We start from the raw sequence: 13,992 nt of genomic DNA on the forward strand, positions 1-13,992 counted from the left end.
AGGGCATAATGCTACTGATTTAGGTATATTACTGTATGGTCAAAAGGGACAACTATAGTGTGTACAACAACCCATCCCCGTAGGAACTACTGCTGAATATGACTGTGTGTTCCTTGCCCTAGCCTGGCTGTTGTTCTTTCTTGAGTATGAGTATGTTTTTGTTAAGATAGTTCACACGATTGTGTTTTGTTGTTGTTCATGGATAAATCAGGTTTGAAAGTATTGTGCACTGTGTTTATTTGTCCTTTTTTTACGCTTCTAGGCCGATGCCCCAAACCACGTATGACATGCCCTCTTGGGGAAAGTTGAGAGAACTACATAATTCCCAACAGCCAGACCCCCAATGAGACATGATGGGACCAACCGCTGCTGCCAAAGTAAGATGCTTTGGTCCGTTGGGATTGGTGGCTGACTGGATATTTCCTGCTAAGAGTACCCAAATATTGCTCACTTTTTAAGTTGCGTCCTATGTTAATATTTATTGTACAATAATCTATCCTTCTCAAAATAATGTGTTTAATCTCTCTAAAGAACAAGACATACCTCCCACAGCATTGGGAAAAAAACAACCTTTGTGTCTGTGAACCAGTTTTATTAATTCTCAAGCAGAACATACATGATGGCCCTTTTATTGCTGATAGCATTCCATTCTGATTACCAACACTACATTCTTACAACCAACCCACAACCAAGTACAACAGAATTATCAAGCATTATTACCCTCTTCATTCTTAAACTGTTCTTAGCTAATTATGACTTTGACCAACCTTCTGGCAGTTCAGTGGGAAAACAGATTTCCCTTTTTATTCAGGTGATGGAAAAGCTAGCCCTCCAGTCAACACAGATTTTGTAATAGCTTTAGAAATCATGATTAAATAACTTTTTTTAAAATATATATAGCAAATCCTGATAGCGTTGTTGTTGAATTCCGGTTTAATGTCGAAGCATAACGTTTTAAGTAGTACAGATAACCCTGGTCATCCTCCCCGTCCCCCAAAAAATGTAAATGAAATTCCTGAATGCGTACATTTTATAACCATTATTACATTATACCGTATGATAATATAACGACATTCAAAATCAGAGTTATTGCCATATAGTTTTGCGTGACTACGAGAGGAAAAAAGGATATTGTACATATTCACAACTTGACTTGACAAATGGCATGCAAAGACGTAAGGTACACAGAATTGGAATATAAAATTTAGTTTAGACCTATGGCTACAACGGGCCATACCGAGCTAGACATGACGACACAGTATATGGACATATATACGTACGTACGTGTGCAAACATTTTCACATAAACCTCATAGACAAAACCAAACATTACCCTAACATCATGATATGATTCTTCAAATGTCATTTAAAGATAAAATATGGCTTATAGTGTTATTCTCTGATGTTTTTGTTTTTAGAAAGACGTATGATTATTTCATTATTTCCAACCAACCTAAAACAGGTGAAGCGAGGAATGTTTTTTACATTTTAATTTCCGTTGCTAACTCTGCTGCAGGGGGGCAGAAAAGTAATCTAAAACTCTCACCAAGAAGGATACCGTAACAACCTAATGTAACTCCAACAAACGTTTTTGCTCGGCTACTTCTTCAGCATGTCTTGGAGAGGACCAGGGAGGTATTTCATGACCGTGTCCATGATGCTTTCCTCTTCGTCGTCGTCGTCTCCGCAGCCCTTGGGCACGGACGATTTAGGGCGAGTCAGACTGCCCTCTGCAGACTGCTCCATAGCAGCCTGGGCCTCAGCCTCAGCCTCCTCCCTCTTCTTAATTCCGTACTGGAAAAACATGATGAAAGCTTTATAATAAAGATGACTATCATTATGTCAGACTGCCCTCTGGAGAAAACGGATAATAAAAGTAACAGCGTTATAATAACATTGTCTCAGAAAATACGCTTCTTATGAACGCCACATGGTTAGGAGGGAGGTGGGGAGTGATACAGGAATGGTCTCCCTCTTTTAATGCAATAATAATGTAAAGAATAACAAAACATTTAAGCATTAGGTCAGGAAATACAGGAAAAATATAGTGGGGGTGGAGTTATATTAGAATGATGTACTTCATAACGGAATTAACAATAATTTGGCAACATAAACATTGGGCGCGTTCGTTGGTCACTGCCTTTCAAAGTGTGTTGCATTGTGGTTATGAAAATTGACTGACTTGCGACTAGATGTCGATTGCATGGCCTTTACAAAACTCATGTTATCAAAGGCAGTGGCATGTATTCATGGATGCCAAGGGAAGCCAGGCGTACCCAAATATTTGACCAATTAAAAAAAAAATACAATTCTAAAATAATTTGTCTTTTGTCTCTCTCTGTGTTTTCATAATTTTCTGTCAATTCGCAAGTTGCTGAATCTCATCGGAGAAATCAACGAGTGAGAGAAACAGAGCCCCTCTGTCTCAGAGTGTGTATTCCATGTATCTGATACTGTCTGGACCAAAAGAGTATAACATTTTGTCACCGTAGCATTTGAATGATTGATGCCAGCAAGCATTTGGCCACCCTTGATAAAACAACTATAAACTATTTAGCCAATCAGCATTTAGCTGAGCTCAACTGTGGATTGTCCTGGTGCAGCAAAACACCCCGCAAGGGAGGCCAGTTTGGATTTGTCTTCAGACCAATCAAAAAACCATAATTTTCAGAAAAACGTCTCTGTTTTTGGTCTGCTTGTGTTGACGTCCTGCAGTGGCTAGCTTGCTAAATCGGCCCTTTCCTAAGCCATGGATGGAAATGGGGATTTTGACTTATAGTTTCTACTTAGTCATTGGCCTGTACAAAGAATGATGAAGCCGATTCAGATCTAACCCTAAATTAATATGTTGTACCACTGGCCAGAGACGATTGAAGTTCAATATGTATCCTTGATGTTGCCTAGAAGGAGCACGTTAACTAGCTAGCTAACTTAGCTGGTTCATTGTTGCCCATGTAAGGAACAACAAAAACTAAAAGTGCACTGCACGATAGAGCCACAGACTGTTTTGCCAACATGAAAGAGAGGAGGATATCATGTGTGTTCAACTAGTCTCTAAGTAGGGTGAGTAATAAAAAGAAAAGTGTTTTACTTGTGCACGCACACAGAAATCAGTACCATGGACAGCCACATGATGTTGAAATGGTGCTGGAAAAGCGGTGCTCCTTTTGTCTTTGTGCTGTGGTTCTAAATCAGTAGTTGTTTTAGTAAACCATCAAACATGAACTTGCTTGACCATGCTGCAGGTGATAACTGTTTGTATGTAATATATATTTTATATTTGCTTTTGTGGACGTCACCGGAAAGATGTTGCCTTCTGTTTTTTTGATGAAAGCAAACTTATGTGTAGTTGAATTTATTCCGCCATTTTGTAACCAGTCTTTTTGATGTCACAGCCTTATTGTATATCGCGGTGGTGTATGATCGAATGGGTTATAGAGCACACAACACACTTATCCCAACATCTGTTGTAATGTGTGTTTTTTACCGACTTGGCTTGGCTTCCTCAGTGATTTCACCCACCCACTGCTACTGATCAAAGGTCATGCAGTTTCTTATGAAGTCGCCTTCTCACCAACTGCACCGTGGGAGGAACTATTTGTCACTATTTGTTTGTTTGTTTGTTGGTTTTTATCTGACCCATGTGAACGTGGACAAAAAATTTGACTGAAACAGGAACAAACGTTTGCCAGGATTCTAAAGCTACAGGGGATACAAATGAAAGTGACATTTGAGACCTCTCTCTCTAAACAATTAGTTGTGCAAACGTTATGTTTTCAGTTTGTGAGTGTGTGATTATGGGGGTATAGAAAGTTTATTTTGATATTTATACAGAATTTAAAAAAACAAAAAAAACAATAGCCACAATGTTGACACTGCAATGTTGATCTGTGCCTTGCGGTCGGGAAACCCACTACAGTGTCCGACCTTCGGGCTGTTGCAGATGCACCTCCCCCGACTTCACTCTCCAACTTTTGTCTACAGTTCGGCTTCGTTAGGCTTACCGCTCAAACACACCCATTCTGTTCTAATGCTGTAATGCTGCTGCACATTACTGGGGTCCGTGACCTCGATGCTGATTGCACGTTAGCTGTAATTCAATCAAAATCACTGACTGGAACAGGCCTCTGGGGTTAGACCAAAATAACATTCTTTGTGCTCTCACTGTGCTAGGAGAATGCATGGCATGTCATCTTGTGGAGAAAGGGGGAAAAAAACTCCAAATGGAAAAGATGTATTAAAACTCGCCCTCTTGCTGTACAAGAAGAATGTTGTTTTTGGACATATTCTGCAAATCCGCTGAACGTTTTTGAATGAACTACTGGGAGGGAAGTGCAGGCTTTCGTTCCAACCTTGCATTAACACACCCGATTCAGCTAGTCAAGGACCTTGACTTATTTGATTTAGGTGTATTATTGCACAAAACTGCACACCCTGAGGAACTCTGGGTAAGGGCTATTCCAGGGCTATATATTACAGGAAATTGGGACAGGATTCAATACCAAATGTAGTGTGAGCCATTGTTGTACAGTAGACCTACGTAATAGGCTGTTACAAAAATCTATTTTCTAACTTAAATAACAGAAACCTGGAGATGTGATGTCACCCACTCTGTTAGAAGTAAGAGAGAGTTTTGTGCATGTGTGGTGTGTGTGTGTGTGACAGAGAGAGTGAAAACACAAATCTGTGCTAATTAATTTATCTCTCAGAACAGAAACCCAACTCTTCTTCCTCTGACATATTGTGCACAGCTGTTACTAGCACCTTTGTGCTTTTTGGGTTATTTTTAGGATCTGTCAAAAAAAACGGTTTTGTTTTTTTATTCCTTCCAAAAACAGAGCTGTTACAACTCTTCTCCTCTGCTTCTACTAGTCTCTTATATGTCTTTATTTGTGTTTTACTACACTGTTAGAAAAAAAGTGTAGAAAGTCTAGAACCTTAAATGATTTTCAGCTGTCCCCATAGGATAACATTTTAAAGAAACCATTTTGGTTTCAGGTGGAACGCTTTAGGTTCTAGGTAGAAACCTTTTGAGTTCCATGTAGAGCCCTTTCCACAGATGGTTCTACATGGAACCCAAAATAGTTCTACGTGGAACCAAAAAGGGTTCTCCTATTTAAAAAAACAAAATGTAACCTTTATTTCACTAGTTATGAACAAATTGTTATTTACAATGACGGCCTAGGAACAGTGGGTTAACTGCCTTGTTCAGGGGCAGAAAGACAGATTTGTACCTTGTCAGCTCAGGGATTCACTCTACCAACCTTTCATTTACTGGCCCAACACTCTAACCACTAGGCTACCTGCTGCCCCAATGGGGACAACCAAAGAACCTTTTTGGAACCCTTTTTCTAAGAGTGTAGGCCAGTGCTACGAAGCTGACATCAACCTTAATATCATAGTCCGTTGAGAGAATTCAGGAGAGAGAGCAACCTTGAGGATGAGGGAAAGGAGGGCTGGAAGGCAGAGGTCATCCTGTCTTTGGCTGCCTCTGCCGTTCTGCTTTTCAGAGTCTCTATTCCCTAGCTGTTATCTTCCTGCACTGTGGTGGCTAGTGGTTACATAGCAACCTCCACTAGCAACCATGCAGCAGCAGTGCATCAGGCAGCTGCAGAGGAGCACCGCTTTAAACACGTTGTAACATGAGAAATGTAGTCCTTCCGGTAGCCAGATATGAGTAAACATCATTTTACAATAGTTTCCCTTTTCTGACGTTTAAAACTGACCTTTCATTTTTGCCTAGCGCCTCGAGTGAGCCGCGTCGTGTATGACATATATTTTTTTGTTAAGTGAAAAAAATCTGCGCTAAACTTCCAAAAAATGGGGGGCCATGCCATGAAAAGGGGGAAATGGTTTTGTTGCTGTCAAGCGAGTGCTGTCAAGCGAGTGAACAGTGGCCTCGACTGCAGCTCCATTAGCTGACCCCTGCTCTCACTGGGGCCTCTGCCAGTGTGGAAACAGGATAGCTAGCAGCTCTATACCGTCGGACCAAACTCACTTTCACTTCCTGTACAGTACTTAAAATGTTTATTTTGTTAGTGTATTTAGGCTATTTGAAAAGGTTCGAATCCTAAGCAAACTGCCTTACAAGTACAATAAGCCAACATAGCTACTTTACTAGGTCAAAGCTCTGTGTTGGAACATCTTGATAGAGTAGGGGTGAATTTCCTTTCTCTTTCGGCTTCAGATCTGCCTACTTCTCACCCCCCAAAAATGGTTTGTTTTTAGTAATAACTAGGGCCCGGGAGTTTTTCCAGCTCAGATCAAGAGGTAAAGAGAGAACTCAGGGCCCAACATGAACTAAAATTGGCAGCTGATAGAAAGGCAGTGTGTATAACTGTTCAACGTCACATTTATTATTTAGTTTACCTTGTCTCTGATGCCTTGTCGCATTGATTCCCTCTCCACTTCCATCTTTGCATATTTATCTTTCCTCTCCTCTTCCTGCTGCCTCAGAGCCTCTTGTCTTTCTTCCTCTTTCTTCTCTGCATCGGGGTCGGGCTCTTCCTTGTCTCCTCCCATCATCTTGCCCACATCAGGTGGCCCTCCTGGGTAACACAAAGACAAAGGGCTTGTTCGACATTGCAGCCGACAGTGCAGGCGACTGCCGACCTGACTGATCTACAAATCACCTTGCACCAGAAATAACTACTCATTATTATTTGTAGATCAGCCAGTCAGTCACCATTTACCCACAACGCATCATGGATTTGATGATCTCGGACACAGCCATTGGCAACTGTCAGACAGGCTTACTTACTTTTAACATAGACTGTCATATTGTACGGTAGGCCCAAACAGACCGCATTTACATACATTTGTAGTCACAGACACATTATCCAGAGCAACTTTCAATCGACATCCAGCGCCTTACAATCAGTGAAGTAGTCACATTTGATTTTTTTTTAGATCACTGGGACAAGGACGAGGGAGCACTCTTGTCATTTTTTCCCCAGTACTGAATATGCAACGAGATGAACTGTTTTCGGTGATCCTCATACAATGAGAAACTAAATCGTGTTCTCATGTGGAGCCATCCATTCGTAACACAAGTTTCCCTCGCACGTTTCAATGCAGAGAAATGCTGAATGTCAGGAAAAATGTTATGTCACAGTCGCAAGCATTCTGCCAAATGAGCAGAACTGTTACAGTCCGAGGTATTGCCCGACAGTGCCTCACGACTGCATGCTTGGTCATGCGAGAGAGGGAGGGGGAGAGAGAAAGAGAGAGAGATAGAAAGAGGGAATTCCAGGAGACTGTTGTGCCCCCTGGAGTGAGCTGCTAGTCTGTTTTAAAAAAAAAAATCTTGCTCATCAGCATAAAAAAGAACTGCAGCAAAACGGAGAGCAAGAGAGATAGAGAGAGAAAAGGGAGACTGCTGCTCCTGTAGCCGGTCGGTGGGTCAGGGCTTATAGAGCTGACTGCAAATCTACATTCTCTCCCTGATCAGATAGAATCCAGGTTATATAGCATGGTGTCACCAAACTGAACACCATACAATCCCTGGGGAGCACACTCAGCAGTGTGTTCAGTCTGGTTTAACCAGGATATATCCAGTCCAGGTTAGTTTCAGCAGTTTCAAAAACAGCTGTGCTTAGTAATAGGCAGCATCATCAACCCCCCACCTCTGTCTCTCTCTCTCTCTATCTCTCTCTCCCTCTCTCTGTCTGTCTCTCTCTCCCTCTCTCTGTCTGTCTCTCTCTGAGTTTGTATTGTGAGTTGATATGGGCAATGGTTATAAATAGCCACAGCTGGTTCTTGGTGTCGTGTTCTGATGATGACTGCAGTGTGTGTTTTCTGTTTCATTGCACACCATGTGCTTTGAAGAGGAAGGAGTGTTTCATGCCGTCGTGGGGCACATTAGATTAAGGATTAAAGAGGGCCATTTATATGAAACTGTGTAACTATGCATCATCTCGTAAACCGTCTTGCTCGCCCTCCTCCCCCTCCTCCTCCCCCTCCTCTTTGTCGTCCTACTCCTCTCCGTCATCCCACTCCTCGGGATGACGAAGAGTTCTACTTACAGTTCTTACTGTCTCTACCGTTTTGACATTGGTGGGGTATAATTCCTTATTTATAGATTCTGGGCTGTGCACTGAAGGAACTCAAGGTCACACACTCACTAAGGAAAATGATTAGCTTTGCAGTACAGAGGGAGGGAGTCGGGGAGATACAGGAAGCAGTTTAGTGCACCCCCTCGCTGATACAATCTCATCTAAGTGCTTTCGAATAATGAGATTAGCTTTGACTTTCAGTCAATTATCGAGCTAGAAGAGCATCTGAAGATGCCTCCATTCTATTTTCTGTTGAGGAAAGAGAAATAGTTGCCCCTCGGCAGTACAGTACCCTTCACAAGCAGGATAGATTTCCTGCAGGCTCAATAAAACTGTAGGTTTTCTTGGAGGTTAGAAATATGGCTGATTCTCCCCTAGGCTCAATTGAAGTCTAGGTGGACCGAAGCCCCACCGTTATACTGGATCTTACAACTATCAGATCTGGTCCCTTCAGATCGGCAGACGCCAAAGGGAAATAGGCTAGCTAGAGGAAAGGAGGTTGTTTTCAGATTGGCTGTTAGTCTTTCATAGTCCTGTGTGTGGATGTTCCTTCCATTCCAATGTTTCCCATTAGGCTCCACTATGTGGTGGCGTGTTGTGGGGTTCATTTGAAGGACTAGGTCTTGGTCTGACACTGGTCTTGCTCAAGTTCAGATCCTCCTCAGATGAATCTTGAGCTGCTGCCTCGGTCATGATGACACACTGGGTCTCGGTTTGATCCGGTTTGTGCCAAGTCAGCAATGAGACACACCTTGGCCTAGATTCCATTGAGTGTATGTCTGCTATCATAAAATAGCTTGCACATCCAGTTTCGGCATTCACGGCCTCTATTCACAAAATGTCTCAGAGTAGGAGTGCTGATCTACGATCAGATCCGCCCTCTTATCTATTATGATTTCAAAAGCCAAACTGATCCTAGATCGATCAGCGTTTCCGACGCATTGTAAATACGGTCCCAGGCAATCGGAAGAGGAGTGTAACACGGAGGAGAGTTGTACTAACATGTGTATGAGTCATATGCCATAACAGCAATCTGAAGAGGCTGGTCAATAATCTCCTTCTGCACTTCTTCTTTGCGCCCCCCCCCCACCCCCACTCAGGCCCTGAGCCAAAAGATGACATCACCTAACCATTCCACTGAAAAAGGCTACATAGCCTGCATCCTGATTTTCCCACCCTTCCACTCATGCGTCCCTTCATGGATTTTACAATGCTGGAAAGCACATCAATCCATGACAGGAAGGGTGCAAGTGCACACTGCAAGCAGCAGTAGACTGGGGATGCGTCTGAAATGGTTGCCTATTACCATATGGTCCTGGTCAAAAGTAGTGCACTATGCATAGAGAATAGGGTGCCATTTGGGAAACACATATGGGTGATGGAGCAGTCAGTGAGTGTGGTGGATTCTGGCCTCTGTCACCAGCTACCTGGAGCTTGATTGTCCGTGTGAAATTGTTTTTCATCTGTCAGGTGACATAGACATCATGCAGGGATGTATAAGAGTTCAGATACATGGAAATCAGAGATGAGATTTGTGGATAAATGTGTGATATATATTTAAAACATGATAATAATTAGTTGTTAATTATGTTCATCAAGTTTTTTTTAAATGATCATTTATTGACTGGCGTATTTAATTCCTTGATGTGTCTGTTGAGGAGTCCATCCCTTCTGCTTTACTGTCTTCGCTGTACCTCTGCATTCAGGCTCTGTGGTTTAAGTGGACTACCGTGGACCAATGAATGAAAGTTATCTGTTTAAATGTGTTGGCTGACAATCAACATTATATTTGTGACAAGTATCTCAAAGTTAACTGTAAGGGAAAAAATGTATTTAGTTAAGCCTGAATTAGTTCAATTGATACAAAAACATTTGGTTGATATTTTCACAGATAACAGGCTGGATTATATGAGTGTGAAGTGGAATTAGAGTGTAGCTGTGTGCATCTGCAATCAAACACTTTAAATGCTGGTATTGTGGGAAAGGGGCAATGCTACTGTTTGTTTTGGGATTCTTATCATGGAGATGGGAGAGAGCACGGGGCTATGCAGAGAGTTGGTGGTTGGTCCTGCATTTCAATGAGAAATGTAGGCTACCTCTCGCAATCTCGACTCCCACACACAATTTCTATAGGCTGCTCAGCCAGTGCAGCAGAAGACCCCAACAATGCAGAAGACCCCAGCAAATATGATGGAAAAAGTACCACAGGTGTACAGCATTATATTTGTCAAGACCAGGTGTTCACTTATCAAGTTTGACCTTAACATTTTTGTTCTAATATAGTCTACATCAGTTTGGTCCATAATGATAAAGGGACAACGTTAGTCAAAATAATAAAATGTTATGGATATAGCTTATAACTATATACCTATTCATTAACTTAGAAATAATTCATAGAATTGAAAGAATGGCACACGTAATGTATTTTCCCATCCCGTGTACAGTATATGCTGCATTGCCTTTGAGTGTCCGACACGACCCTGGTAATGGTGCAACGCGTTAATCAACTTACCTCCCATAGCTGCCTTCATTACAAAATTCATGATGATGCTTTAAGTCTTGCCTCCCCTCAGATTCACAGTTTCACGTCAGACAGGACAGATGCTGCCCAGGTGCCAGGAGAAGGAAACCTTAGAAATTAAGACAGTAGAGGTTCAGTGGTTATATTGGCCCATAACTCACTTTCTCCATCAATGACCGTGTCTCTGCTCCCTCCTTTTAGTTTGCAAATGGAATGGTGTGATTTACAAACAAGATGCGTTGTTGGCTACACCTCCTCCGGGTAGTGCTAACCTCATGTATAACCCACTCTATTTTATGAATTTATTCTGATGGAGATAGCCCCGTGAAGGGCAGAAAAAGGTCAATTTAGAGCGGTTTTCTTGGGGCATATTTCGTAAAAAAGGTTATAAATTGACGGCACTGGTGTCGTAAATAACCACCCCAACGTTGGTATAACGTAGCCTAGTACATTGCATGGGGCCAAGCTTTCCTGTACTGTACATCAAATGGGAAGAAGCAGCCTCATGTAAGCATAGGCTACCAGACACGATATAGCAGCCCAATGCCGAAAACAGCGTTCATTTGATCAGGGAAATATATAAGGCTAATCAATTCCTCGAGTCCATAATCCGCGTTTAATGTCAAACTTTCAATTGTCCGGATTCAGTCATATGGTTTAAAACCCATATGCACGGTGAGTTGTAGCCTACCACGTCCCAAGTAGCCTAACCATAATCCCAATCATGGCTAATTTGAAATGAATAGGGCCTACGATCACGTTTTTTAAAAAAAATCCCCTTTATTCGGGACACATAACCTTGTCTGAACCCACACACAGCTACAAAAGCAACGGCAAAAATCACTTCCTTTCTCGGGCGAGGAGCGATTTCAGCACCATTGTTGGGGGGACAGCTCCCAATTCGTCCCACAACATCAACATCTCTTGTGTCTTGCGATCGGGACATACGATTACCTTTCCGAGCGCCTTGGATCTCTCAAAATAGCAAAGTTATCCTGGCAAAATATGGAAGTTGTCGCGAAATAAAGAGGGTGTGGAGATCCTTAGATGCTCACTCTGAGCATCCCTGCCGTATTTCCACCGTCTTCCTGGCTTCTGCACAACGACTGCACGCGCGTCAGGGGAGGGAACTGCAGTTGCTGTCTGATGATGAGGAGAGGTGGGTAATCACATGGAGTTCTACCAACCTTCTCCCAAACGTCCCACGCCTTCACTGACAAAAAACTGCCCCGGACTTGCAACGTCTGCTCCCCCTATTACCCAAGATTTGGCTACTAGGTTACACCATTTGGCAAACCGCCACTTTGATACCCCAGATTAGCTATATATAAACTCTCTAATAAATGTACCTTCAAAGGTCTGACCTAAATGTTTTCGCAAATAGGGTGAATGCACACTTCAGCTGACGTAGGCTTCTTCTGTAGGTTACTCACGTCATGCACCATTTCGTTAGCTCGTTAATTCATTAGAATGGATATGTTGATATATTTAAAGGTGGTTGCAAGATGTTTAGTCAGCGTTCTAGTCTAGATAGTTCGGTACTGCGCCGAGGTGCAATGTGTTTTATATCGGATAATAATTGATTGGATTTATATAGTGCTGTTCTACCAAATGAGGTACTCGCAGCGCTTTACACAGTAGGGGGAAACTCACCTCATCCACCATCAACGTGTAGCGCCCGTCTGGGTGAGGCACGGGGACCTTTTTTTGTGCCAGAACGCTCTCCACACATCAGCTAGAGAGGTGAGGAGTGATATATGCCAATTAGGAATGAGGGGGATAATTAGGTGGCCATGATGGAATGGGGCCAGGTTGGGAATTTAGCCATGACACCGAGTTAACACCCCTCCTCTTACAATAAATGCTATAGGATTTTTAATGTCCCACCCAAAAGACGGCATCCTATCCACGGCAATGTCCCCGTCACTGCGGCATTGAGATCTCCTCAGACCAGAGGGAAGTCCGGCCCTCCAACACAACTTCCAGTAGCATCTGGTCTCCCATCCAGGGGCCGAACAGACAGACCCTGCTTAGATTCAGATGCAAGATGCAGGGTGTTACGCTGCTGGTTCGATTATCATGGAACGCTTTGTTTTAGAGATTTGAAGATTGAAATCCGATTTTTTTTTTTTTTTTTTAAATCAACAAAAAAAAGCGTGGATTGTTCTCCATTCACCCCTGATTCAGAATATACAATTTTCATACTCATGGCATGTTTGGTTCAATAGCTATTGTCGAGTTTTAAAAAACACACACAAAAACAATGTCCGCCGAGTATCTAATGTAAAACGGAATATAAAACAAGCTCATTTTCTTGTCAAGAATCCAATTACCCCGACAAATGGTAATTTCAATGAATTTTCCTCCAGTCACTGTGACTTTGCAAACCTGAATGAAAACAACGCTAAATGAGACCAATAAGAATGTGTTATAGGCTTAAACCACTGTCAAATGTAGGGAATGGATAGAAGAGCATGTTTCATTCATATTCCCCACCAGGCTCCAAAGATGCTCAGAAAACTGTTTTAAAATGTCATAAACCATTTCTTCCCCTTACCTTTTATCTTAGTCTTATCTGAAGCTGAAGAAGTGTTTCTTTGTGGTGATAAACAGGGTTTGGGTCTGGTACATTCATTCCACATTCCAAAAATGATACACAGGGTCAACAAGCATGTTTTTCATTTCTACTGCCTGTTGTCGGTTATTTGAAACCATTCCGTTGGTAAGTCAAGTGAGCATCAAAACAAAATGCATGACATTTCAGTTGATGCATTGGTGCACCTCATTTGAATTACAGCAACTGAGCTTAAGACAACCAGACAAGGTTACTAAACTTTTTATTTTACCAGGTTATCCCATTTTCAAAGGAGAACATGGACAGAAAAATCTACCAGGAAATAAGAACAATAAACAAAAAAGCTAAATGACCCTAAAGAGAGGAGAAACAGGTCTCCTACAACACTGCACATGCCCAAAAGCTACTGTATGAATTAACTATTCATCTGCAGTCTCCTAGCTGCTCCCTCAATCTCTCTCTCACCCTCTCTTCCTCTCTCTCTCCCCCTCTTTCTATCTCTCTCTTTCGATCTCTCTCTTTCACACACACTTATCTCAGCCACTCCCCCCCTGACCCACAGTCTCTCTTTTGCTCTCATCCTCTCCCCATCTCTCGGTCTCTCCCCCTTTCTCCCTCCATCTCTCCAATCTCCCCCTCTTCACTTTTCCCTCCCTCCCTCGCTCCCTAACTCCGAAATGACATTTGCATTATTTAACAGCCCCTGCAAGGGTGACTTCGTCTTGGCGTGCTTGACATGCTGCCTGCGCCCCACTGCCTAGTGCTAGTGCCTATATACCAAGCCCCACTGCCTAGTGCTAGTGCCTATATACCAAGCCCCACTGCCTAGTGCTAGTGCCTATA

At 42.5% G+C, this 13,992-nt stretch overlaps 1 protein-coding gene across 1 annotated transcript; it reads right to left on the bottom strand.

Moving 5' to 3' along the window:
• Positions 1-554: 554 nt before the first annotated feature.
• LOC112244999 (complexin-1) lies at positions 555-11,922 on the bottom strand. Its single transcript, XM_024412925.2, has 4 exons — positions 11,529-11,922; positions 10,566-10,683; positions 6,369-6,547; positions 555-1,793 (listed from the first exon to the last, which is right to left on the bottom strand). The coding sequence occupies exons 2-4, from the start codon at positions 10,594-10,596 to the stop codon at positions 1,599-1,601; spliced, it is 405 nt and encodes a 134-aa protein (XP_024268693.1). The 5' UTR covers positions 10,597-10,683; positions 11,529-11,922; the 3' UTR covers positions 555-1,598.
• Positions 11,923-13,992: the final 2,070 nt, after the last annotated feature.

Source organism: Oncorhynchus tshawytscha, linkage group LG11 (genome assembly GCF_018296145.1).
Source record: "Oncorhynchus tshawytscha isolate Ot180627B linkage group LG11, Otsh_v2.0, whole genome shotgun sequence".
NCBI classification, from domain to species: domain Eukaryota; kingdom Metazoa; phylum Chordata; class Actinopteri; order Salmoniformes; family Salmonidae; genus Oncorhynchus; species Oncorhynchus tshawytscha.